Here is a 27589-nt window from a genome sequence, read left to right on the forward strand (position 1 = left end):
ATGGTGACCTTTGCAGAGACAACAGTGGTCTGCCCCATGGAGCTTCGCGAGCCCACCTGCCACATCATCCCGCTGTCCCCCGGGCTTCGGCGGAAAAAGATGATGTGGCAAAAAGCTGTGAAACACATCATCATCCAGAAGGAGCTTAATGTCCAGGTGAATAACAACAACAACAAACAACAACCTCACATCATTAGATGGACAGCCGCAGACCTCACTTTAAATCATTTTAAGGAAAATATCAAGTCCTGTGATTCCTGTTTTGTGTGTTTGTTTTATAAATGTATGACTTTACAACTTAAACCTGCACGCCCACTTTTTCCAATGGGCAGCCTCTAGTGGCTCGACTTATAGCTACAGTTGTTGCTATATAGTTGGAAAGATCAGAATAAAACGATTTATAAAGAACAATTCCCTGAACAGATTCAAAGTGTTGTAGTTCATATATAGCTGCATTTGAACTTTGCAACTCTCTGCAGGTGGGCGTGGAGCCCGCGCCCAAGATGTTCGTGACGGACGCCTACATCGAGGCCATCAACCGGCAGATCCGCGACAAGGCCTCGCGCGGCTCCAAGCGGCGGTCCTCCGCGGTGCGCATGTTCCCCCTCCCACGGAGCTCCTCCACCCCACACGTCAGCCCACTGGCGGGCAGCTGCGTCAGTGACGCAGACTTCTTCGTGCGCTGGGGCCACACCGTGCGCGGCGTCTTCATCCCGACCCTGAGGCACACCTTCAAATCCAGAGACCTGGAGAAGCTATACCAGCAGCACCTGTCCCACCAGCGCCGCACCTCGCTGGCCGTCACCAACGTCATCGACGCCGTGGCCAAGCTCCACATCCTGGTGCTGTACCTGGCGCTGGTGCCGGAGGCCTCGCCGGACCACCTGCGCGGGTGGCTCACGGGCCTCTTTATGGCACTCGCCGTGACCCTGTGCGTGGTGGTGTTGACCTGCAAGGCCTCCATGTCGCCGCACTGGCTCCGTTACGCCGGCCTGGCCAGCTGGCTGTCCCAGACCACGCAGGGGCTGGGCGGGCTGGTGTACGGGCTGGAGCGGGACCCCTCGTGGTACGTGCTCTTCACGTTGTTCGCCACGTACACGCTGCTGCCGCTGCCCCTGCTGTGGGCCATGTGCGCCGGCGCCCTCACGTCGGGACTGCACCTGGGAGCAGAGGCGGTGCACTGCTACCACGACGCCGTGCTTTTGAGAAAGGTGGGATCCTCTGAGGGGACAGTGGTGTTTTGATTTAGTTCTACCTCTACTCTTAAGGCTTAGTTATGGTTCCACGTTGACGCAACGCAAGGGGGTTTATGGACCCGTTACGTCCTTGTGGACCCTCCTTGTGTCCACCGCAAGGGCCTGACGTGTGCCTCCAAAAAATTGTATCCCTGCGTCGAGGCCACGCAGCAGCAAGGGCCGTGATCGGTCCGCTCAATAAAACCAGATGCAGAACCAACGAGGTTCATGACTGCGTCAAAGCGTCTGCATAGTCATTGCGTTGTGTCGACGTGGAACCCTAACTGAGCCTTTAGATCCCCTCCTGCAGCGGGTGATCATAAGGAAAAAGGTCTGCATACAGGTTTACACTGATGGAACAGAAATTTAACTTTGGATCCCATCTAGATCAGTTGTTCGTCATTTAGACGGAGTACGGTTATGTATTATCTCCTGTGTTTAATTGTTATCCCACACAGGTGTTTGCCAAAGGCCTGCTTTACTTTGGGATGAACACAGCAGGCTTATTCATCCACTATCTGACAGACCGTTCCCAACGGCAGGTTTTTCTTGAGACCCGCCGTTGCATCGAGGGACGCCTCAAACTGGAGGTAGAGAACCAGAGACAGGTAGGTGGGAGGCCAGTGAGGGGGACATACTCTAATAAGATAGGTCTATGATTGTTTATCACTTACCAATTTGGACATTCAGTCACATTGTTGTGGAATTAGAATTTTTTTTTTGCATTGGTTTGGTATTTATGACCAATGTATTCTTTTACTTTTCTTACCAAGATAGATTGTGTGATTCACCCATGTGTTCTATTTTGATCCAGGAGCGTCTGGTGCTCTCCATCCTGCCTTCCTTCGTTGCCTTGGAGATGATAGCTGATATGAGCACTTTAGGGGAAGAGCTCAGTACACAGGAATTTCACAAGATCTATATCCACCAGTACAAAGATGTCAGGTATATTTACACACACACACACACACCCACGTACAAACGGCCACACACACACCCACACACACATGCACAAACACAAACACACATGCACACACAGTAGCAGTCATACACACGTACGCAAACACATACTCATACCACTGTACACACACGCACATGTGCATAAACACACACACAAACACACATGCACATTCTTTCTCTCTCTCCCTCTCTCTCTCTCTCTTTCAAACACACGACATGCGCGCACACACACACACACACATGCATTCTTTCTTTCTCTCTCTCTCTCTTTCTGAATAAACGCACATTCACACACACACACACACACACACGCACACACACACACACACTCACATTAATGAAATCTCTCTTCTCCGCAGTATCCTTTTTGCTGATATCAAGGGCTTCACCCTGTTGTCCATGAACCTCTCTGCTCAGGAGCTGGTCAAAGTACTCAATGAACTGTTTGGCCGCTTCGATCGGCTAGCAGAGGTATGGATATTTAATTACAGACAAGCGGGCAACAAGCTTATAATATGATTTTACAATAAGGATATTAAAAAGACGGGCAATCAGAAATCCAGTAAAGTGAAGGCATACTTAAATATGTTTATGAAAAAAGAGAGGGAACTTCAACATAAGAAAATAATTTTCTATTAGATACCGCACTCATAGCAAACTTAATCAGTTAATTTCAACAAATGTAATAAAATAACATTTAGGCCTCACCAAATCAGCCTTATCAATGCTCTGCTGGTTTCTTTGTATCTTCCAACAGGAACATCATTGTATGAGGATAAAGATCCTGGGGGACTGTTACTACTGTGTGTCCGGGGTCCCTGAGCCCCAGCGTGGCCACGCCCGCCACTGCGTCGAAATGGGCCTGGCTATGATCAGCACCATCCGGTCAGCCCCTCTTCCATCTGTTGCACTAAAGGACCATGACGACAAGTCATGGTCTTATCCTTATAACTCCACTAAGAGTAACATCAACTCTTAACTCTTATCTTTATTTCTGTAGCCTGGTAACAATTCACTTCACACACATGATTAAGGGACATTGAAAAAGTTGTCTAATAATCAACACACGGTATCCCTAACGTTTTCCGCTCAGGCTCGTGAGGCAACAGCTCCACCACGACGTGGACATGCGCATCGGGATCCACTCGGGCTCGGTGCTGTGCGGGGTGCTGGGCCTGCAGAAGTGGCAGTTTGACGTCTGGTCCTGGGACGTGGGCATCGCCAACATGCTGGAGGCTGGAGGCATCCCTGGGTGAGTGCCGGGCTTTGCGTCCGTAACAAGATGGCCACTGTGAATGATGGCTCCTATTGCTGTGTTATGTAGACTCATGTTATGCGGTATAGTTTGAGTGTAGTGATATTTCATTCAGTGATTTCATTTTCTGCGTTGAGGATTTAAATTAGTTAAAGCAAATGTGGTCAGGTTGAAATTGCCTGGCAAAGGACACTCACAACTGTAAAGGTTTGTCTTGGATCTTGGATCGGACTCGATAAACCAATGACTTGACTTTGACTTGAGCAAGGTGGTCTCAATGACACAAAAAAGAAAACCGGTATAACATTTTATAATATTCATTGGCTGGTTTAAGCAGCCTCACCTGGCCTGAGTGAGTCAGACTGATTGGACTCTGGGGCTGGGTGAGGCTGCACACCTGTTGTGTATTGAGAAATCAATGGCACATGTTAAAGTAGTCATCACCACACACACAGAGAGATCTCCTGCATGGCAACATGGAGCACCAGGCCATGTTACACTTGCTGTGTAACAAAGTACATGCTGCACGCCACTCAATCCCCCTAGGTGACTTTAACTGGGCTCCTCCAGATAATGGTGTTCATCACCTGGTGCTCCACGTTGCTGTGCACGATCTCTCACTGAGTGTGTGGTGAGGTCTGTGCTGTGTTCCAATATCCATACTTCCATGAGTACACTTAAACGTAGTACACTAACCGCACTCACTAAGTGCGCTGATTTTCAGATGTCAGTGTCGTTCCAAATCGTACTCCATGGTGCACTAACCCGAAATTACGATCCCGACTGCCGCCGCGGCTCCTCCCCCGCAATAAACATCCCGCTTTGAATGGTGAACTCTTTATGCATAGTAGCTATGAAAGCTACAAAAGGACTCCATTAATGCAGGCTATGTGGAAAATGCACCGACGTTGGCTCAGCCTGGCGCCACCTCTTCCACTACGTAGCTAAGATGGCTGCGGTTGAGTACGAAAAGTGTACGTCGATCCACACATCGAGGTTTGACCATTTTGAGTACACCATCCAGGTCAGTACACTTCTTTTCGCCCTGATCTGAATTGGAACGCCCTACGTACTCAAACTAAGTATAGTGAGTACGGCTAGTATGGATATTGGAACACAGCACTGGTTTACCCTGTGTACGTTTATTATTAACAGGTGTGCAGCCTCACCCAGCCAGCCCCAGACTCCAATCAGTCTGACTTGGGCCAGGTGAGGCTGCTTAAACCAGCCTCACCTGGCCTCCCACATTGTAATTACCACAATAACTTGGGTGGCTCAAGATCCAAACTAGGCAACTAGGGCCATTATAATTAAGCAGACCCTTCATATTTGTTTTGACCAATCATGTTGCTGGAGGCGGCAATCTGTATGTGCATGGCTAACAGTGACTACAAAGTCATACAGCAGTCATACACTTGTTCCTGAAGGGAAAACAACGTTCTTAGAAAAGATGTCTGTTAAGGTTTCAAATCAACACCTTATGTACTGGCCACTGTAGAAATTAACGCATGTACACCACAGTAGGAAATCACCTTCTAGAAGCATCATCCACTAATGCAAATTAGTTTCTATGGTTGAATATCTCTATAACGTAACACGAGACAAGGCGTATCTCAGCCCCTTTCAGTGTTTGGTTTCCGGCCCAGGCACTTTGCCCCCAAGATGTTGCTATAACATAAAGGGACTGCTGGATACAAGATTTGGTTTATTATGCAGTTTTAACAACCCTGATCTACACTGACTAACCTAGGCATCCTTAAGCAAGATACCCAACCGCACCTTTCTCCTCAGTGTCTTGTATCTAAACCTCAATGTATGTCGGTTTGGACACCACAACTACCTAATAAATTAGTGATTTATGCCTGATTTTGTGAATGTATTTGTAAGCTTTGTATACGCTACTACATGCATGCTATTCATGATACTACATCATCATACACTCTGCTCCTCTACCTCTCTCATCCAGACGCATCCACATCTCTCGGGCCACGCTGGACTGTCTGGACGGGGTGTACCAGACTGAGCTGGGACACGGCGCTGACAGGAGCGAATTCCTGCTGAAGCACAAGATCGACACCTTCCTGGTCTGCCCTAAAGAGAATGGGACCCCCATCAAACTAACGGAGCGCACCAAAACCGTGAAGGCGAGCCGAACGTGGAACCCTGAGCTGCCTTTTGGGAACATCACCGATATGAACTGTGTAGGTAGCAGGCAGGAAGTCCTGCAGATGGGAAAGAATCATACATTGTGTTAAGTTATTCAATATTGATTCAGGTCCAACGGTCTTTATGGGGTTTGTTTTTTCCACTGTGCTACTGTGCTTTTTTAATGAGTAACCCTTCCTGTCAGTCAAATATTTACTTGTTGCAGTGCATGTTGTGGGAACAGATGTGGGAAGCTCTTTGATTTATCGGTCAACTTTCAAATTCACTTGAAATACATTTCATATACAAAGTAGAGGCAACATGACATCCATAACTGACAAATGAATGTGTATGGCGGTGCTTGTATCCCTTTGATTACTCTATAATATGTTTTCAATCTTTGGATTGGCCCAGTTAAGGAAATGTATCCCCTCTGCACATCATCCAATAATTTAAACTCATCCCCAGAGTTTCATTCCATCATTCAAAGCAATTGGATTGAATGTTCTGACATGAACCCATGATGAAGGCCTCTGAACCCTCCCTCCAGATCCTGGCCTCCTTCACCAATGGATCCCTGGCCAACCTACCCAACCCACGCCAGTCCACCGCCAAAGAGATAAACAGGCGCATCCAGCACGCCATTCAGGTGCGCAGCGGCGATCGCATGCACCAAGAGCACATCGCACCCCTCACCCTGGTCTTCAAGGACACACACATCGAGAGCAAGGTAAGACCAGAGCTATTACAGAGATAAAAAATGACTGCAGTACCATGCTTGGGCACCAGGGGCAGAGTGCTGGACACTGGAGACAGGCACTAGGGTGATGGAGCTAAATGCTATAAAAGGAGAGTCTCCATCTATTTAAGCTGTGAATGGGCTATGCCATGCGACTGTACACTCTTCGGGTGATTGTGAACAAACAATTATTTGCATATTGATGGTTATGATACAACCTCCTTTTTGGAGCAGTCCCACTAGCAGTAACGCCTCGTACCCACTGTACACGTCCGTCGACGGATCTCATTGACTTTACATGGGACGCTCCTGAATTTTGATGGCTTCACGTCACGATTCTATTTATTTGATCAACATTATTTTGTTTGCCTACTGTAGTTTCTGCATTTGTCTCTTTTTTCATTTGGCTCTCTTTTAAAGCACTATTATGTTTTATTGCACAAATTATATTGAATTAAGTTTTTTATTGTTTCTTGAACATCATTTCAAGCACACATTTTGTATGAAATGTGAAATTTAAGTAACAATTGAATTGTAAACGACTTCAAGGTACAGGCATTTAAACCCATAGCAGTACTTTAAGTGTCAGAGCCTATTGTGTAAATATGTTGTGTGCTTTGTCGTTCAGTTGTGTCATTGTCAATACATGTTCATGTTCGTTCTGCCCCCCCAGTTCTCCCAGATGAGAGATGAAATGTTCAACTCCAACTTGGTTTGCTCCTTCATCATGCTCCTCTTCCTCATGGCTGCCCAGGCCCTCATCCCCACCCCTAGGTAGACAGACAACCGCACTGACCAATCAGCTTATTTATTGTTCTTGTTGTGTATCGATACTTGTTAAGCACTTTGTATTGCCGTTATGCTCAAACAACATATCTTTAAATACTAATATTTTATATTATTTATGAATATTAAGTAATGTTGAAGTTAAATTAAAATGTGCCCTTATCATTGTCTCTACACTTCCAATAAACATCCCTTTGTGTGTGTGAAGGGTTTATGTAAAAAAATCATCCTTGTGTGTAGAATTATGATTAAAGTCGCACTCTTTAAGGTTGAGCCCTTCCAAGTAAGAGGAAAATAAATTAATTAAAAAATAACAATAACAACAATTTAGCTTGCTGTGCAACTGTGTGACACAAAGTAGCGTAGCTCGGCTGGCTGGGCGGCGTGAGTGGGAGGGTGAGTGTGAGTGTCGATAGTAAGATTCATGTAAATAAAGACAGCTGGCCAGCATTTCTAATTTGTACAATATATAGGATAATATAACATTATTGATATAACTATCGATCAGCATTGACTACAGCTATGACTTGGTGATTTAAAGCTGAACTAGTTGAATTATTGCAGCTTTAAATATGATAAGGCACAGTATGCGGAAAAAAAACACATTCCGTCGTGTGGACAGTAGCGTTAATACTACAGGGATCTAGCTTATTGCTCAGACTCTGCAGTAATTAAGAATCTGGTTCATTTCTTTTCAGCAAGCCTTGCTTTTTGAGGCTGGGCGGGGTTTGGAGAGGGAGGAGTGAGGACCACAGTGGTTTATTTTCCTCCAAATATTGACTTGTAGCTTTTTTTATTGAAACTTTTAAGAAACTTTATTTTTCTCCGTCCACCACCACCTGTTCCTTTGCTGTGCAGGCAGTTCCCAGCTGTTCTCCAGTTCTCCCTCTTCCTGCTGGCCTACCTCCTGCTGCTCCTGCTGGCCCTGGCCGAGGAGTTCAGGCGGGCCCCCTGGGTCCTACAGCAGGTCTGCTGCTGGATCCACGAGAACAACAGTGCACGCAACCTGCTCACACTCGCCGCCATCGCCATCCACTTTGCCCTGGCTTCCTTCGACATGGTGGTGAGAGAGTGTGGTGTGCTTGGCTCTGCCCTACACACAAACTACGCAAATTTAGTTGGTAAAGATGTTAGAAGAGATTTCACAATTGGCATTTTATCACTTGAGATGGATCAGTGAGTTTAGAAAATCTGATGTAGAGTTTTCTTATGTTTGCTTACTTTCTTTTGTTTTGTTTGTGTTATTCCAGATGTGGTGCATTATAATGGATAAGGAGCCAGCAGTTGCTGAGGTCACAGACAGAAACAGCCCTGCTTCCCACAACCAACCACCACTTAGCCTTTGCACTTACCCAGAGGTAAGTCTTCAGTCATAATACCAGCACCCTGTTTGGATGTATCTTTGAGACGACTGTCATTTACTATCACAATAAAATAATCCCATTTTTGAATGCCTAATATTTATTTTGAGACAATCTACTTCATAAAAAAAGGAAAAACAAGTAGTACAAGAAGAGTACAATTGTTATTTTTGGGGTTTGATTTTTGTTTCAAGTCCAACTTTAAATATGGAAAGTTTAACTATAACTCGTCAATATAATAATCAAAATATACAGTCCATGTTCATTTTGACTCTTCTCCCACTCTGCTCCCTCCCTTCTGCTCGACCGACCGGACAGTTCTTTGTGTTGAGCGGGGTGATCGCCATGGTGACCTGCGCCGTGTTCCTGCGTCTCAACTCCCAGCTGAAGCTGGCAGTGTTGCTGCTGGCTGTGGCTGCAAACTGCTGCCTCATTCACCTGGCCTTCAACACGCTCAGCCAAGACACACTGCATGGGTCAGTGGCAGCCAAAGGTGTCAGTCAAGTTTCAGTTTAAGTGTTTTGGAATAACATAATTCCATTTTGGGAAAAGCATCAGTGGAACTGACAGAGTGGTTGAAATGGAGTACCATCTGACAAGACACAAACTACTTATTTTAGTCTTGTTTATTTTTCTTACAATTCTTATTATCACCAAATATGGCATAATACCTTGCCTACCCTTCTTAACGACAGGTCTAGCTATCTGCGGAGAAAAGGAATCTCAATACTTCTCATGGCCATGTTTCTGATCGCTATTTCCTACAATGGACGGCAGGTACAGTTGGATTCTGTTTAAAACTTGCTTTAGTTTATCAACTTAACATAACTTAATATACTGATGATGATGATGATGATAATGATGGGGATGATGATGATGACATGATGATTATAACATAAAACAGCTAGAGCCATGTGACGTATATGCACAGTTTATGTCTCTTTTTCTTCTTCTGCTTCTTCTTGTGTCTCAACATTCTCTAGTGGGAGGCCACAGCCAGGCTGGACTTCCTGTGGCGTCTACAAGCCCAACAGGAAGTAGAGGACATGAGGGAGTTACGTGAACACAACGCGTGTTTGCTACACAACATTTTACCGGCGCACGTGGCCCAACACTTTTTGAAGAGAGGCAAGAATGACGAGGTACATGACCTATACTACAACAACCATGACGTCCCCATCCCCATTACCATTGAGCTACAACCCATACACCTCAGGTTCTTCAAGCCTAACACTGGCTTCAAACACGCTATATCTCAGTCAAGTGTCCTGATGTTTCTGGAACATACTGTATTGTTTAATTGGACCATGCAGGAGCTCTACTCCCAGTCCTACGATGAAGTGGGCGTGATGTTCGCCTCCATTTCTGGCTTCAACGACTACTACGAGCAGAAAGAGATCAAACACGAAGGGGTGGACTGCCTGCACCTGCTGAACGAGATCATCGCTGGCTTTGACGAGGTGAACAAACGCCTTGGGGTCAAACCCCGAAGGTGATTCAGGAAGTGGGGCAGCCTAGCAGGTGGACTGGAGGGTCACATGACCAATAGAGGGACACGGACAATGGTAAACCCAACTGACCCTGATCATAACAATGGTCTATAACGTCATGCATTGCATGCCTTCGCCATCCGTGAATCAATGTGTGTGTGTGTGTGTGTGTGTGTGTGTGTGGTAAAAGAGAGGCCTTCATTGCGGCAGTTGTTCGATACATTTAAAGCCATTCATATAAGGTGTTAATTTCAATACAAATACCCTTCATTGCTAATTCGACATACACCATTCCCTCTCCACTCATCGTTAATCTATAGACTTGAATGGATTTTCCTTCCTGATTTTCTAAGTACATCTTTGTTTGCTCTGTATTTCGGATAATTTGTTCACATGCATCACTCGTGTTTGTCTACTGACTAGTTGCTGGAGGAGTCCTACTTTCACTATGTGGAGAAGATAAAGACCATCGGCAGCTGTTACATGGCTGCCTCTGGTCTGGCACCAGACAAACAGGTGGGATCATGACACCTTTTCACCAGCCTCCAATGAAATAATACGTAGACTCGTCAGTGAAGGTCACCTGAATGTCTTCATATATTTCTCTTTCGTCTTTCTCTTTTGTTCTAAACAAACACACACGCACACGCACACACACACACACACACACACACTCACAGGGAAGGAGGTATGAATGGAACCACATGAGTGAGCTGGTTCTATTCGCACTAGCCATGCAGGAGACCTTGAAGGAGATTAACAGGCACACGGGCAAGAACTTCGAGCTACGTGTGGGTAAGTTGTTGATGACACACATGCACACACACACACACACACACACACACACACATTGTCTTCATCATCATGATACAATTTTCAAAAAAGAATGAACATCTTGCCTCAGCATATGAACAAAAGTTGAACCTTTCTCCATATGCTGCATTGCGTATTGGATCAGGCATCGCCCATGGGCCGGTGATTGCTGGGGTCATAGGGGCCACAAAGCCACAGTACGACATCTGGGGCACCACGGTGAACCTGGCCAGCCGCATGGACAGCACCGGGGTCAGCGGCCGCATCCAAGTACCAGAGGCCACCAAGAAGCTACTGGCTGAGTGGGGCTTCGTGCTGGAGCTGAGGGGGGAGATTTTCATCAAGGGGGTGAGTCGATGAATGGTGTGAAACGGCGAGAGAAAAACTTGGAGGAAATGAGTTTGGATGTTCACAGGGGCCATTCCTAGTGCTACTGATTATAATTAATGAGGGAGTTAAATGAGCTAATGCATCATTTCAGTGCTGTGCAAGTTTATGAGTGTTAATTTAATTTTTATGAGTGTTGTCCCACAAGGGAAATTCCATAGGTGGCAAGGCACATCGGTGAGAATAACAGGAAAAGACAAGCACACAGAACATTAAAAACGCAATGATAAAAGGATCAAATAACATCCAAGTGACTATTTTCTTGTTTGTACTGTTAAGATGACTCCATGGTAAAGTCAATAGTTACTCGTAGACCTTCCAAACGTAATTACAAAAACCCTAATGAAAAGAAATCGGATCTGCAGGCGAGGGGAGGCTAACTCTCTCTCTCCTGTACCTGTCGTTTCAGGTGAGCGAGTCCAAGGGGAAGGTCCGCACCTACTTCATCGGCAGCATGCGGAGCAGGAACTGCAACACCCGCAAAGAGCGACTCACCAAGAGGCGGTCCGGCGCTCGACACACCCTGGCCGAGGTGGTGTTTGGGCTGGTGCAGGCCAGGAACAAGGAGAAGATGAGGGCGCCTACTCAAAACCTAACTGTGTCGCCCTGCCGTGCTGAGTGCTGAGGGGGTTCTCAGGGTGTAAGGGTCAGGGGTCATCTCAAGCTAAACATGCCATGTATAATGGTGTGTTTTTTCTCTCTTCCCTGCTTCATATTCCGCCTAAAGAGTTCAATGATCTCACAACTGTACTGTCAAGACTTTCTATGGAATAACACAATTTACCTACTGAAGGGCAGTTAATTGGATGCAGTGTTTTAAGTTGAGTGCTGAAGGAAAATCTCAAACAGCCGTTTAAAGCGATTTTAATATTGTTATGCCATATCAGTATACTCTTTACCCAAAATGCTTTAAGGCCAACATTCCTTTAATAGTAAAATAGCATTTAATACAACAGTATAATATAACCTAAGTGGTATACACGTTGAGTTGTGAGTTGTAGATTTTAAGGCCAAAAACAAAGAATACCTCAAGAGAACCTTTAGAAAACCTCTACAACCACAAATCATTGATTACCTACAGTTGCCCAAAGCTTATGGATGATTATGTACTGTTAACTGTTATTTCTTTCTTTGAGATTGTTAGTACTAGTCTGTGCAGTTTTCTAACTGTCACCATTCATTACTGATCAGTGGCCACCACAAGTCTATAATCAAACGATTTAGCAAATACAGTATTTAACATATGCAGTATATTTTATACTGTGTGTACTTCCTTTAAATAGCCAGTTTTCCGTGTCAAACAACCACTTTGTTTAACACATTCACACTGTGTACACATTGTATAATATTATCTATGAAAAACATTATACAATAGCCAATTCATCTCTGCCTTGATGTAGGATCACACAGGGAACATTTGCTCTCTGTCAAGAAGGTGTGTGTGGTTATAGGTTGTCTTCAATGCCAAAACCACAAACACAAACTGTGTAATAGATCTCTATCTAGTCACTTTAATTAGAGGTTGTTTCCAATAAAAGCTGATGCTTTTTACCTCATTGTTGTAAATATGTGGATGTAGTTCTGTTGTAAACACTGTTATTAATCCTTCCTAAGTAAACTATGTTTCCCACTTTCTACCAAGACCTAAATAATGGACAACTTTTTTACTATTAAAACTAAAATTAAAAAATGTGTTCTGCCTATACGGTTTTATCATTTTCATATAATTATTTTAATAATTATATTGTGCAAATGTAAAATATTAACATTTACATTCACGTTTACATTCACAAAATATAATCTTATAATATATTAAAATAAAAAAAATAGATTGCCTATTCTTCAAGCATGTAGACGGAGTTAATGATTATTTCAAGTTTCTGAATCTATTCTAATCATGGGTCATCATTTTCTAGTAGAGCGACTTTTCCTCACTCCTCTAGTGTTGTCTGTGCGTAGCGCGGGTTTTGGTGTACACACGAGGGCTCGCTTCTCCCGATGCTTTGATTGTTGTTCCTCTGCATACCGGAAAGTTGGGCTTGCCTTGAAGTAATTCGGCAGTATTTGTCTTCGCTATTAAATCAATATGGGAGACTCAAACGAAGACAAGCTTTACAAAGCCGAGTATGCTAAAAGCGGCCGTGCGTCGTGTAAGAAATGCAAGGAAAACATTGCTAAAGATTCGCTCCGAATGGCCATCATGGTGCAGGTAATGCCGTCTGGGTCTGGACTCTTCTGCAGCAGCAGCCCCCTGCTAAGTTAGCTAAGAACCAAACCATTCATGCGATGGCTCCAAAATTATGGGTGGTTGCTTTCTATCAAAGATATCCATTATTTGCGGATGGTTTTTATTCCAGCATTTCATTTTTGGGCTTTGTTTATTTTACGGAAGGCCGCTGTTAGCAATTAAATAGCTAACAGCCTTTGAATGTGATCACAAAAGAATAATTAAACGTGTAATCAATCCTAGCCTCGCCTAATTTGCTAAGACTGCACACAGGCAAACATGGTCAGAAAGAAATACTAACGAATATCGGCTTCGGAGATCATAAATGACGAAAGCCTGTTTAAAGGATTACTACGTCTTGACGTTGACCTGGGTAACTTTCTGAAGCTGCGCCATTGTAACGTTAGGCAATGCAACTTTATGCTATATTTTATAATATAGTATAGATATAGTCTTCTTATAAGAACCACATTTGGTTCATACATTTAGAAATAATCAATGACTTTATTCATCAACAAAACATCATCCCAAATCCATCCATACAAGGTTTTAATTGGACATTTCTTCATCCAGTGTTGCCTAAACTTAAGGGATTTCGAACCACAATCTAGATTGCACCCTAGCTTACATAACAGTACTATAAATAACAATAAATATAACAAATAAACACATTTCTGTAAAAACGAATATGCATAATAAACTAACCCCTTCCTAATATGAAAATTATAATTCTCATGTCAAAGCAATATTTGATATATAGGAAAATCTGAAGTGAAGAAAGGAAAAATCTTAATTTAATTACAAAAAGTAATGATGCTCCTGTTTCCCCTCTGGTCCCCAGTCGCCCATGTTTGACGGAAAAGTCCCCCACTGGCACCACTTCTCCTGCTTCTGGCAGCGGGCAGCAGCCCAGTCCACCGCGGACATCGCAGGCTTCTCTGACCTCCGCTGGGAGGACCAGGAGAAAGTCAAAAAGGCCATTGAGACCGGAGGAGCAACCGGAGGTATGCACAGTAGAGTTTCGTTTTTGATGGGAGCTGCTCTATATTATGGTTATAAATAAGATGTGTTACTATAAATGTTAATAAATAAATGGCTAAATCACTTTTGTTTTGTGTTTTTTTTATTATTCAGTATTAATTGTACAAATATTTGTATTTCCCTGACATGTAGTCACAGTTGTTAATTAGCTGCACATTTGTTTTTTTCAATTAAAGGCAAAGCAGACCAAAAAGGCGGAGCCAAAGGAGAGAAGACACTCAATGACTTTGCTGTGGAGTACGCCAAGTCTAACCGCAGCACCTGCAAAGGCTGCGAGCAGAAAATAGAAAAGGTTACTACATGGTTACTACTCCTGTACACACTGACCCATGATGACATATATAGTAGATGTCTCTATTCAAACAGTTCCACCTCAAATGCTCTATCTACACATATTGAGAATGTTGTTAATAAAAATAAAAAGATTCACACTTATTATGGGTCCGCTCCTTACCAGGGCACAGGTACAGCAGTACACTAAACTAGGGACAATAAAACACATTGACCATGTGGCCTGTTACATAAAAGTAGCAGACCGATAATTAGTATCATGAGCGACCACTCATGATACACAGCGACCGCTGTGTTTTTCTTGATGAGACCGCTGTGAACAGGGTACATAGTTTTGAAGAGCCCGGCATTCATCATTATCGCACATACACATGACCTTAATCAAATATTCTGTTATTCTGTACATGGCTTCATTCTAACCCTCTACCCCCCCTTAGGATCAGATCCGCGTGTCCAAGAAGTCGGTGGACGCGGAGAAGCCCCAGCTGGGTCTGATCGACCGCTGGTACCACACGGCGTGCTTCGTGAGCCGCCGCGAGGAGCTGGTCTTCAAGTCTGAGTACAGCGGTGCCCAGCTCAAGGGCTTCAACGCACTGCGGGCCGAGGACAAGGAGGACCTGAAGAAGAGGCTGCCTGCCGTGAAGTCAGAAGGGTGAGCGAGAGGCCACAGCCCTAAAGATAACTATCACCACTGATTGGTAGGCAAGTGCAGAAGTCACAGTCAGAGTGGCTCGTCATGCTTTCGGGTGACGAGTGGGGCGTAGAAATGTACTTTGATTGGGTGGGTGGGGTGTAGTCGCTATGCGGAAACAAGTTCTGGGTTTGATCCCCAGTGTGTGCAGGCTACCTGTAGTAGTCTTCCTTGAGCAAGAGGCCTGAACCGCTACCTACTTGTTAACAACCTGTATATACAAATAACCACGGTATTGTAAACAGAACGGTGTTATTGTCACTAAAAGGCTGGTTCAGAGGCTCCCCCCCTTCACCCTGCCCTCAAAACTATTCCCCTCGCACCGGAATCCGACAGCACGTCAGGATGGACTTGAACGCGTCTCGGAAGGCCTTCATTTTGCAGGCGTACAGGAAGGGGTTGATGACAGAGTTGGCGTGCGACAGGATGATGGCGGTGAGCAGCAGTTCAAAGGGCACGGGGCAGCCTGGGCAGAGCAGCAGGAAGCAGTTGATGACATGCAGTGGGATCCAGCAGGCGGTGAACAGGAAGAGGACCAGGAAGAGCGACGAGGCCGTCTTCATCTCCTGCTTGACGCTGGCGGCCGTGCGACCCACACCGGCCCCGCCGCCGCCACCACCGCGCTCGGCCTCGATGCGCCGCAACTGCCGCTTGACCGTGGCGAAGATGCGCGCGTAGATGAGGAACATGACCACCAGCGGCGCCAGCACGCAGGCAAAGAAGTTGAAGTAGACCATGTAGGCCATGTCGATGACCAGCACGAAGAAGCAGTGGCCGGAGGAGCCCGGCGGCGGCGTCTTGTGCCAGCCCATCAGCGGCACCAGGCCGATGAGGAAGGCCAGCAGCCAGGTGACGACGATGACCAGCACCGCGTTGCGAGGCGTCATCAGCACCTGATAGCGGAAGGGCATGAAGATGGCCACGTAGCGCTCCACGGCCACAGCCAGCAGGCTGAAGATGGAGCTCTGCGTCAGCATGATGAGCACACTCAGCATCACCAGGCACAGCGGCAGGTTGTCCCGCGGCAGGCCCGTGCCGGTCAGGATGGCGCACGGTATGGCCACGGCGCCCACGCACACGTCAGCCACGGCCAGCGACACCAGGAAGTAGTTGGTGACGGTGCGCAGCTTGTGGTTGAGGCCCACGGCCGCGCACACCAGCAGGTTGCCCACCACGGAGAGGGCGGCGATGATCAGCTCGGCCGCCATGTAGGGGCCGTTGGGGGACGCCTGCTCCTCGGCGGGTGTGGGGGACGGGGTGGCGGCGGGGACGGCGTTCCTCAGCAGGTCCGGAAGTGAGGAGGACACGCCGGCGAGGATCATCGCCTGAAGAGAAGTGTTGAGCTGCAGCAGCGAACTGGCGTTTCTCCATGCATGTCCTGAACAGAGGAAGATGACACTAAGTGTGTGTGTCTCGCCACCAGATTGCCTTTCAATTAGCGCTATCACTCACCTAGGTATGCTGGTTGTGTGCCAGAAGAGCGGTTGAGATCTGGCGTCATCGTGGGATGATTCTGTTGCTCCGCAGCTAGCTGAGATAGCTGTTGTTCAGAAAGCCATTTTGAAAGAATAAATGATAGTTGAGTAGGGAGTGCCGTTTTTATAGTTGCCAATTGTTCCCACCTAGGTGTCGCTTTTGTTTCTGGTATAGGATGTTTCTCCATAAGTCATATTCTCCAAAGGCTTGGACGGACTAACAGGGTGCTTTGGGATAGTCATTATGGTGTGTTGACGCGGGACAGAAGAAAACGTCTCGCCATGTTGTGACCAGGTGTCACCGGTAAGGAAGCCTGGGGACACCAGGCATGATAGAACTTGTGTGTATGTTTGCTTTACGTCTGTCCATCAGGTGATGAAGCTCTAATTAGTTTTCCTAATGAATAAAGGTGTCATAATTAAATGTTTGTGTGAAGCGAATCTCAGGTGTTCTGTCTCCCTCTGCTCCTAGTTAGAAATTGTTGATCTTATTTTGAAAGTTCATGTTGAAAAGAGGTTGGGTAATCATATTGACTTGATTTCTGAGAACAAACAGTTTGTAACTTGCATGAATTTTTGCTCCTGTAGAAAGAGGAAAGGTGACGAGTTGGACGGGGTGTCAAAGAAAGTGAAGGAGGAGAAAGAAGAAGAAAATAAAAAGCTTGAGGACAAACTAAAGGTGCTTACCTAAAAAATTAAAGTGACCACAAATTGACTTGCACCCAATCAGGTATTATAAAAACCTGCTTGGTAGATCCGTAAACAACCTATAGCAACCCCCATTTTTCTTTGACCTCGTATCTCCAGGTGCAAAGTCAGCTGATATGGGGCATCAAGGACAAGCTGAAGAAGAACTGCTCCGCCAACGACATGAAGGAGCTGCTGATTGCGAACTCACAGGAAGTGCCATCTGGAGAGTCCAATGTAAGGAGGCTGCCCTTGTCTAAATGTACCAAGTCACTCCCTTCTCCCACACATCACGTTTACAATCAGTCAATAATGTGGCATTTTTGAAGATTTCCGTTTCATTCTTTGGGACAAATTTGGTGATAACCAGTAATATTTCCCAGAGATAGTGTCACCAACGACACGGTTAGTAACATTCATAATACTGCAAATGCCAGGGCTTTCATTAGTTGGCCATAGGCTCAATCCACATTGTTTTACCTCAGTTGTGATAGTGACTTAACCTTTAAGTCATTTAGCAGATGCTTATATACCAAGCAACTTACGAGTTGGTTGGTATTTATTGGGTGCAGCCATGTTGTGTGATGTTTATAATAATATGTGAAGTAGATCCACGGATCGTATTTTGGATTGGATGAGAGCAGGCAGGCTTGTTTTTGACCAGAGATTGTGTTGTCTGCTAGCTGGTGGACTGCCTGGCAGACGGCATGGCGTTCGGGTCCCTCCAGCCCTGTGCAGACTGCAAGGGGCAGCTGGTGTTCAAGGGTGACGCTTACTACTGCAGCGGGGACATCTCTGCCTGGACCAAGTGTGTGTTCACGACCAAGACGCCTGTCCGCAAAGATTGGGTCATTCCAAAGGTGTGTATTGTTATTTTAAGTTTACTCCACAAATACTCACCAAGATGTACTATTTGATTATAATGGTAATGTAAAGTGTACATTTTTTAATGCCATTTTTGCAGGTTTTTTTTAAACTATGTCTTAATGTTTATTCAGGAATTCCACGAGGTTCCCTTCCTCAAAAAGTTCAAGTGTAAGCAACAGGACAGGATCTTCCCCAAGGTTGAGCCCACCGCCACCCAGGCTGTCGCCACCGCTGCCCCCAGTGCCTCCAGTGGGTCGACTAAACCTTTCCCAGAAGGGGCCCCAGCTGGTCAGTACTGCAGTGTTGACCCCTTAATGCCCCCTCGTAATGCCATGCTGATTGTTCTTAAATAAGATGTGATGATGATAAAACAAAACACACATCTGAGATGATCCCAATGACTGAATTTGAAACAAAGGACATGAATTTATGTTATTTTTCTGCATTTTTAACTTATAGGCAAGCCTCTGACGGGCATGAAGCTTCTGGCTGTGGGTAAACTGAAGAAGAACAAGGATGAGATCAAGGCCGTCGTGGAGGAGATGGGCGGGAAGATCACCCCCACGGCCAATAAGGCGGACCTCTGCCTCAGCAACGCAAGTACGTAACGGCCTCCTTACGAGCGTGTACAGACCAATATACAGACAAAAACCTCTGATGTTCACATGCTGCTACAGCTGGGCAGTAATTCAAGATTATCATTTATTGTCTTTGAATGGTTTTGTATCACCATGAAATTAAGAAATTAATTATATGGACTCCTCGTTATACCCAGTTTTATAGTCTAAATTAATTAGATGAGAAGTTATGCCCTGTTAATGTTGAGGTCTTAAACGTGAGAGACAATGTGTAGTGCCTTCCATGTACTTCAATGTCATGGCTAGACGGTTTAGAGTGCTATTTGGAAATCATTAGCATATCGAAATCTGGTTAATTTCAGCATAATTAAACAAAGTTCCATATCACCCTCACTACTGCAGAGAGCTCCGTGTGAGCCCGCTTGTCACAGTGTAGAAACTCATTTCTTCATCTTCACAGAGGAGCTGGAGAAGATGAGCAAGAAGATGGAGGAGGTGAAGGAGGCGGGCGTGCGAGTGGTCGCCGAGGACTTCCTCGCCGACGTCAAGGCGTCGGGCAAGTCTCTCCAGGAGCTGGTCTCTGTGCACGCCATCTCTCCCTGGGGGGCAGAGGTCAAGGCGGAGGTCAAAGCGGAGCCCAAGGCTTCTGCCGTGCCCTCCAAGTCCGGGGCCATGGCCGCCAAGAGCACCGGCCGCGTCAAGGAGGAGGAAGGTAAACGCATTTTTACGCTTTTGTTATTTTGATTGACAGACATGATTGTAATTATTATAATTATGTGCAGTTCTGCGTTGGTTTCTGCTGATTGTATGTCTGTGGATATAGGGATACAGTATGTCCAGTATGCTTTGTTGAAACACGTGCTCTGATAGCTAGCATGGTGGGGCCGGTTGTGGAGTAAAATGTGCAATTTGTTTCAGGGGGCAGCAAGTCTAAGAAGATGAAGCTAACCGTGAAAGGAGGAGCTGCCGTGGACCCTGATTCTGGTAAGTTTGTCTAGCACAATCGGTTGATCAGGGACATTTAGCACTGCACGGGTTGTGGGTTCCATTCCCTCTGTCTGACCATACTAAGCATGTTTGCACTCACAGTATTGATTCATTGGAGAAGTTATTCTATTTATTTATGAATGAGAACTCTGCTCCGCTCAGGTCTAGAAAACAGCGCCCATGTCCTTGAGCAAAGTGGGAAGATGTACAGCGCTACCCTGGGTCTGGTGGACATCGTCCGCGGAACCAACTCCTACTACAAGCTGCAGCTCCTGGAGGACGACGTCCAGAAGCGGTCAGTCGCACGTCCACAGCGTTCAGTTTGACGCTGTGACGCATCTCTGTTGCTGCATTAAAGGAGCCCTGTTTTACCTCCATGTTGATGACGTTGATTTGGACATTACAAGCCATTTCAAGAGCTACCTTGTAGGAATGTTGCACATGGGAGGGTCCTAGAATTAGTATGTTAGCATGCTCAGAGAATAATACATATACAATGAGCTGGCCCAGATGCAAACTTGAGTGTTGCACATCTCAAGTTTATAATTTAATCTGGTAGGATTTATTTCTTATTTATTTCTTATTTATATATATATATATATATATATATATATATATATATATAAATCCAAGAAATAAATAAGAAATAAATCCTATTTTGGTGTCTCCCATGTATCCTCATGTATGTATGTACCCTCATGTATGTATGTATGTATGTATGTATATATATATATATATATATATATATATATATACATACATACATACATACATACATACATACATACATACATATATTAATAATAACAAAAAAATATATATATAATAATAATAATAGATCTTTAAACAGTGTGCGTGCCCTGCTCATCGCACTGAGCCAATGCCATGCTGGCACCATTGAAGACCCATGAGCCCTGCTGAGCTCTCCCTAACTGATCCTCCTACTGCCGGGGGCCCGCTGCAGGTACTGGGTGTTCAGGTCCTGGGGCCGTGTGGGCACCACCATCGGGGGCCACAAGCTGGACAAGTTTAGCGACAAGCTCGCTGCCATGGACAACTTCCTGGGCGTCTACAAGGAGAAAACTGGCAACACCTGGAACTGCACCAACTTCACAAAGTATCCCAATAAGTTCTACCCGCTTGAGATCGACTACGGACAGGTACACGAAAACCTCACCGCAACACTTTTCTTCTTTGGTATCCGTCTCGTAACCGTACATTTAGTTATTTGCTTTGTTTTATTCGGTGATTTAATGGTAAATATTCAGAAACATCATTATAGTGAGAGCGTTTTTAAAACATGAAGAACCAATTGAGCTTAGTTTAGATCTCCACTCCTTACAATCACAACACATGTTTTGTAGTTCCCAGAAACAAATCTTGAATATTGCTTATGGGATTATTTTATTTAAAAAATAATTGCATATTTTGGTGTCTCTGTCACTGGCGCTGATTGTCTGAGTTTCTGTGTTGCCGGGCAGGATGAGGAGGCTGTGAAGAGGCTAACTGAGAGCGCTGGCACCAAGTCTGAGCTGGCCAAGCCCGTCCAGGAGCTCATCAGGATGATCTTTGATGTGGAGAGCATGAAGAAGGCCATGGTGGAGTTTGAGGTAATGTGTGTTTGTGTGTGTGTGTGGGTGTAATTGAGTGGGAGTGCGATTGCCTACAGGCAATCTATGGTATAAGATTAAACCAAATAATCTGGATAAATGTGCACGCACTACGCAGATTGGAGCTTAGACGAACCATCATCAAATCATTTGTTGAACTCTCACAAGAGTTCATGTTTGTGTGTTTATCCTCCTTTGTCTGCAGATTGACCTCCAGAAGATGCCCCTGGGAAAGCTGAGTAAGAGGCAGATCCAGAGCGCCTACGCCCTCCTCAGTGAGGTGCAGCAGGTCAGTAGAAGCACCCCGGCCTCCTCCGCCTCCACTGAGTGTAAACCTGTACTTGGAAAGCGTAAATTCTGATGTCAGCAAGATGTATTTTAATTTATCCTAGGGAGGATATTAGGGGACATCGTGATGGGAATCGTAAAGATTGCATTTCGCACCAGTTAGACATTTATTAAATTAGATATTTTGATCAACTGTATCAAACTAAAGTTTCAACAGCATAAGGGTCAAAATGCTAGCAATTTCGAGGGTGGCGTACGGATGTGTCCGCATCAGAGCCGTTTCTTGCTATATGCGGACTATGCAGTTGCATAGGGCCCCGCAGCCACCAGGGGGCCCCCCAAAAAAAATATTTTTTCATCTTATTTTTTCTAAGGCTTATGATAAATATCAAAGAAATAGCTGAAAATTAACATAAAAGATGAACTTAGTTTCTGCCAAGTTCAAGGCACATTTGCAGAATGATCTGGTCTCAGCAGATACCTTGACTCTGTTGCCACCTCAAAGTTTACATTAAACATTTTTCAAGAACATACTGTATCTGTTCATACTGTATCTGAACATACTGTATCTGCATCATTTATTAATGTACTAGCCTGCTTTCCTCTTAAAATGTAACAGACTGATGCATCGTCACAGAATATATGAAAAAGATAGGAATCTCTACCTCAGAATTTGACAAAATAGGGGCCCCCAAATAGTATCTTGCATAGGGCCCCCAAACAGCTAGAAACGGCCCTGGTCCGCATCACAACTAAATTGAATAATAATTATGTTTTTACTCTTTTATAGACAACATAGAGTTCCTGGCTATTGTAAGGTTGTGGAATTATTTTCCGTTCCAAAACCCATTACAAGTCGACCGGTTATATTCTCCCCTGTGGGATCAGCGAGGTTCCTCTGTAATCTATAGCTGCCTTCACATATGACCTCCGTCTTTTCTCCGCATTTGTGGAGCAGGAGGTTCGACCGTGAGGGTCATTCACACTTATTCACACTTGATGCCCGATATGCGGAGATCGGTGTCAGTAGAATCTCCGGCTGCTTAAGGGGGGCGGGCTTGCAAGGGACGGCATATGACGTAGGGTCGCAAGAGGCGGGATCGGGTTTGTTTTGGTTTGACCGCAGACAGCACGCAGGCAAAACGGGCAGAACTAATCGTGATCATGTTTAATGTTACTGCAGAGATTCATATATTCCTTTGCATCCACATCAACCGCATCGATTGATGAAAGATTGGAGCATGAGTTACAGACAAATAGAAGAAACGACGAACAAGAAAGGAGTCGCGAACGACTGTGTTACCGGAGGAAGAGAGTGTCTTTTTTGGCTTCATTTCACATCTAAAAACACTGGGACAAATGTAGTTGATTTCTGTGTTTAACTGAGAAAACAGGGAGTGGAAGGACGGGACCCTATAATGTTCAGCTAACTGTTGTCAATAATTGTTACGAGAGGTGTGTGTGTGTGTGTGTGTGTGTGTGTGAGTGGACGAGCGAGGAGAGCGAGTGGTAGCGTGTGTCAGTTTAGTGAATTAATGAACAAGTCCGGTTGTGTCTGTGCAAACGTGTAGGCCATACTGTAAAGTTAGTGAAACTAAGAATAAAGTACCCAGCCTGTCAATAATCGCTATGGTCTGGGAGCCAACAGCAGGAAAGGTGTAACATAGTAATAAAAATATTTTTTAAACCATTCAGCAAACAAAAGGCAGTAGTCTTATTATCGATTAGGGTGCGGGTGACACTTAATGACATGCAAACGTAGACCGAAGCGTCATCAACACGCCCACTCAACTGGTGTGAAATGCCGACATCCTACTGCTCATTCACATATAAGGTAATTAGCATTTCCTCCGGAGAACATACTACCTCGGGGGTAGTATTTTTTCAGGAGGTCCAACGTCAGGATATGTCATTCACATATACGGTACGTCCGTAGAATCTACGGAGAATAGACGGATGCACGTCCATATGTGAAAGCGGCTTATGTCTGTATGTAACCTTCAGTGTGTCCCCTGCCTTTCCTCTGACCCCAGGCTGTGTCAGACAGTTTGGCCGAGGCCCAGATCCTAGACCTGTCCAACCGCTTCTACACGCTTATCCCCCACGACTTTGGCATGAAGAAACCCCCCCTGCTGAGCAACCTGGACTACGTTCAGGCAAGAACACGTCGCACACGAGTCACGACACTCATTTTATAATGGATTCATTGATTGGATATGATGATAAGGTAGCTGAGAGTGGATAATGACAACTATCCATTGTTGTTTTTGAAAATGTAATTAATATGTCATAGCTTTGATTATAGCGAGAGATGTATGCTATGCTTGCGGTATTCTTGCCATTACAAATAATTTCCTATTGGATTGTGTTGGCTTCCTTTTAATTTTCCTGTAGTGTGGGTGATCCGAGGCAATGGTCGTTTGGATACTGAGACCTCACTCTCCATATAGTTTTGACCATGTATCTTCTAGTTGTACGTGCTACATGTACTGAACGCGGTCCACTCGGGTGTATAATGAGAGGTGTCTCTTGTGTTGGTACAGTCCAAGGTCCAGATGTTGGACAACCTGTTGGACATTGAGGTGGCCTACAGCCTGCTGAGAGGAGGGGCCGAGGACAACGGGAAGGATCCCATCGATATTAACTATGAGAAACTCAAAACCAAGATTGAAGTGAGCATTGTTGCCTTCCATCTCTGATGAATCTGCCATCATTTACCTGCTTTTCCTATCATTTACCTATCATTGCTGTGTTGGGAAGGCTGGTCACCTGACTGTCTGCTTACTTTTTCCACAGGTGGTTGACAAGAACAGCGAGGAGGCTGAGATCATTATGCAATATGTCAAGAACACACACGCTGCTACACACAACACGTACACACTGGAAGTAGACGAGGTGAGTTGGACACACACACACACAGACAGACAGACAGACAGACACCTTTTTAAAACCCAACCAACCAACTCTCTTCTCTCTTCAGATCTTCAAAATAGTTCGCGAGGGCGAGTACCAAAGGTTCCGGCCCTTCAAGGACCTGCACAACCGGCAGCTGCTGTGGCACGGCTCGCGCACCACCAACTACGCCGGCATCCTGTCTCAGGGTCTGCGCATCGCTCCCCCAGAGGCCCCTGTGGTCAGTGCTGTTCTCTGCCGTCTCCTTCCCAGAGCCCCGGCTCCTCTCTGGGATGCGTGTGCATATGGATTACTGATGGGTTACTGATTGGCCGATAGGATATTTTAAAGATTTTTGTTTTGAAGATTAATGCGGTTTTCTCTATTACTTCAGTGATGTTCCACTTGTATTGATTGCTATGTATATCAGTATGTATAGCAATGTTTACATATTGGGTTTCCAAAGGAACTGATATATAAGAGCATGGATAATGTGGGTACAAACAATGAAATATGTTTATGATTAATTTATAACCAGGATAGATAATATATTTATGTATTCAATTGTAAATGTTTCAAGAGCTGCATTTATGCATTTTTTGAAAGCCTGACATTTTGCCCTTTTTCATCTCAGACTGGTTACATGTTCGGCAAGGGGGTGTACTTTGCTGACATGGTGTCCAAGAGTGCCAACTACTGCCACGTGTCACAGTTGGATCCCGTAGGCCTGTTACTGCTGGGAGAGGTCGCCCTTGGCAACGTGTGAGTGAACAACACATGGCTCCATGTTCTTGTGTTTTGTTCAACCTGGATTTTCCTTTTGTATCAGTTTCTTAACGTTATGATCATTTATATTTGTTTTATTGCAGGCATGAACTGAAGAAGGCTGCGCACATTACAAAACTACCTAAGGGAAAACACAGTGTTAAAGGTGAAGTTCTTCCACAAATTATTATTTGTTGTATTATTTGATGGATTGATTCATGTCTTGTTTTGGTTGGTTATGCCTGTTGGTCTTTCAGGCTTGATGGTAATAATGTTCTTCTGGTTTGTACTAGGTGTGGGCAGAACCGCCCCTGATCCCGGGTCCACTGCCACTCTAGATGGGGTGCAAGTGCCGCTAGGAAAGGGCTGCAATACCAACATTGATGACACCAGTCTTCTCTACAACGAGTATCCTTATTCAAATATTTCCACTTGGTTCATGAGTTTGATTGTGCAATCTCTTCTTGATTATTTTGATAATTTACTTCTCCGGCACCACTTTAATGTGATTTTATTTTCACTATAACTTTTCTTCAATCTTTTGATAAATTTGTGTTGTTTGCAGATGTTTAAGCAGTAAGCCAGGAGAGGCCGTGGTTTACAGTAATATTATTACAGCGAGGGGGCGTTCATAGGCTCTACGCCAGGTGGAGTGTCTAAAACCCCACTAGCTACATAACAAACACAAGGCAACATAAAATGTGTTCATCATCATTCTTTCATCAAGCTATATAGTTCCTCAAGACAGCAAAATGGTTGCCAAGCAACACAGGCTAGCATACTTTGAGATTGGCGGCACATAAGCAAACTAAAGGTTCATTGTTGTTGAATGTGTAGACTAGAATATTTTATAATATACTATAATATAACGGCTTTGCGCCAATCGGGAAAAAAAAGGACCAGGACAATTATTTTTTTCTATTACAGCTATTGGTCAGGGTCTTGTTAGGAATAACTAGATATGCATGCATCGATGAAGGAATATCAATTTCTTTCCCCTCTGCACACTCTCAACATTGGGGTTCATCTAGTTTTAGTTTGGAAGCTTTCCTTTAACTGTTGCCCCTCCCAGGTACATTGTGTACGATGTTGCGCAGGTGAACCTGAAGTACCTGCTGAAGACCAAGTTCAACTACCAGACGTCTCTTTGGTGAGAGAGGCCCACGGTCAAACCGTCCAATCGGTTAAACTCAAAGGATGCCCCCATGACCACCACGTCTCCCGGGCTCCCAGCTTGTCAGCATCTTCAGCAGATTACCATGTTCCACAACGTATCCAAGCTGTTCGCCTATATTGTTCCTGTTGATGTTAAAGTTCCTTTAACGCACTCCCCATAACGTAATAACTGTCAACTGCTTGAGCATTGGTATATTATTAGGCACTTTGGTGTCCATCTTGGTCGGGAACTCGCTCTGGTTGAAGCGAGGCACAATACTGTACAGAACGTTTCGGGCAATGTTTAGTGATTTCCTGTTTCTCTCTAGGTAGCGTTTCAAGAAATACATTGTTTCCGTTTATTTTGTTTTTGTTTTTTTCATAAATCTTGTAACACGGAATAGTAGCGGGATGGTAACATTTTCAACCGTTAGAAGAACTGTCAGAAACAAGCCATCAGTGACGTAGGGTGGAAGTCCTAGACCATTGTTCAGCTGGGTGCTGTCTTTAGGATTTCATAGTCCTTTAATCCGTCTTCCATTCCATTCCAAGTCTTTGGTTCTTAGGTTGATGATACTGTGAAATAAACAAATGTGGTTATGGTTCATGTTACTTTGTTTTACTCACCTCAAAGAATAAAAATCTTGCAACCTACCTATCATGTTGTTAATTCTGTTGCATCAATATACTTCATATTGCTTTTGTTCATTAGACTTTTCAATTAATATAACTTTACAGAAACTGTTTATAATGGTTTGTGTATTCCAAAAAAACAAGGTTGTTACAGACAAATCTAAAGCTAAAATTAATTTTGTGAAATATTGAGTATGTTATTAAATGTATCCAGGGAGAACAGGTAAAGGA

The 27589-nt window shown here is 44.7% G+C and overlaps 3 protein-coding genes across 3 annotated transcripts; 2 read left to right on the plus strand and 1 right to left on the minus strand.

Moving 5' to 3' along the window:
* On the plus strand, positions 1-11796 carry LOC311364289 (adenylate cyclase type 8; the record flags this gene model as incomplete). Its single annotated transcript, XM_084484278.1, has 20 exons — positions 1-156; positions 480-1211; positions 1694-1843; positions 2050-2180; positions 2555-2666; positions 2953-3080; positions 3289-3447; positions 5417-5651; positions 6146-6325; positions 7008-7108; positions 7979-8183; positions 8371-8478; positions 8800-8957; positions 9177-9258; positions 9465-9623; positions 9795-9941; positions 10395-10487; positions 10652-10766; positions 10930-11132; positions 11581-11796. 20 exons carry the CDS (start codon positions 1-3, stop codon positions 11794-11796), a joined length of 3570 nt encoding a protein of 1189 aa, XP_084340404.1.
* A 1352-nt stretch (positions 11797-13148) lies between these two features.
* On the plus strand, positions 13149-27379 carry parp1 (poly (ADP-ribose) polymerase 1). The gene is made up of 23 exons (XM_084484116.1): positions 13149-13380; positions 14240-14402; positions 14616-14731; positions 15168-15382; positions 17485-17575; positions 17704-17820; positions 18267-18443; positions 18582-18738; positions 18910-19050; positions 19489-19740; positions 19947-20012; positions 20178-20310; positions 20980-21175; positions 21497-21625; positions 21831-21914; positions 23947-24069; positions 24457-24585; positions 24710-24808; positions 24894-25046; positions 25440-25567; positions 25675-25736; positions 25864-25978; positions 26643-27379. The coding sequence occupies exons 1-23, from the start codon at positions 13258-13260 to the stop codon at positions 26722-26724; spliced, it is 3051 nt and encodes a 1016-aa protein (XP_084340242.1). The 5' UTR covers positions 13149-13257; the 3' UTR covers positions 26725-27379.
* Positions 15730-16743, minus strand: adorb1a (adenosine receptor B1a; the record flags this gene model as incomplete). Its single annotated transcript, XM_084484201.1, has 1 exon — positions 15730-16743. The coding sequence occupies one exon, from the start codon at positions 16741-16743 to the stop codon at positions 15730-15732; it is 1014 nt and encodes a 337-aa protein (XP_084340327.1).
* Positions 27380-27589: the final 210 nt, after the last annotated feature.

Source organism: Micromesistius poutassou (genome assembly GCF_964030765.1).
Source record: "Micromesistius poutassou genome assembly, chromosome: 19".
Lineage (NCBI taxonomy): Eukaryota > Metazoa > Chordata > Actinopteri > Gadiformes > Gadidae > Micromesistius > Micromesistius poutassou.

What these genes read in the sequence shown, in the direction of transcription:
- parp1 (XM_084484116.1), top strand. Translation starts at nt 13,258, where the DNA reads ATGGGAGACTCAAACGAAGACAAGCTTTACAAAGCCGAGTATGCTAAA. An exon ending in AGCTTGAGGACAAACTAAAG is followed by an intron (nt 17,576 to 17,703) that starts GTGCTTACCTAA and finishes TCGTATCTCCAG; the next exon opens with GTGCAAAGTCAGCTGATATG. An exon ending in GCAACCTGGACTACGTTCAG is followed by an intron (nt 24,070 to 24,456) that starts GCAAGAACACGT and finishes GTGTTGGTACAG; the next exon opens with TCCAAGGTCCAGATGTTGGA.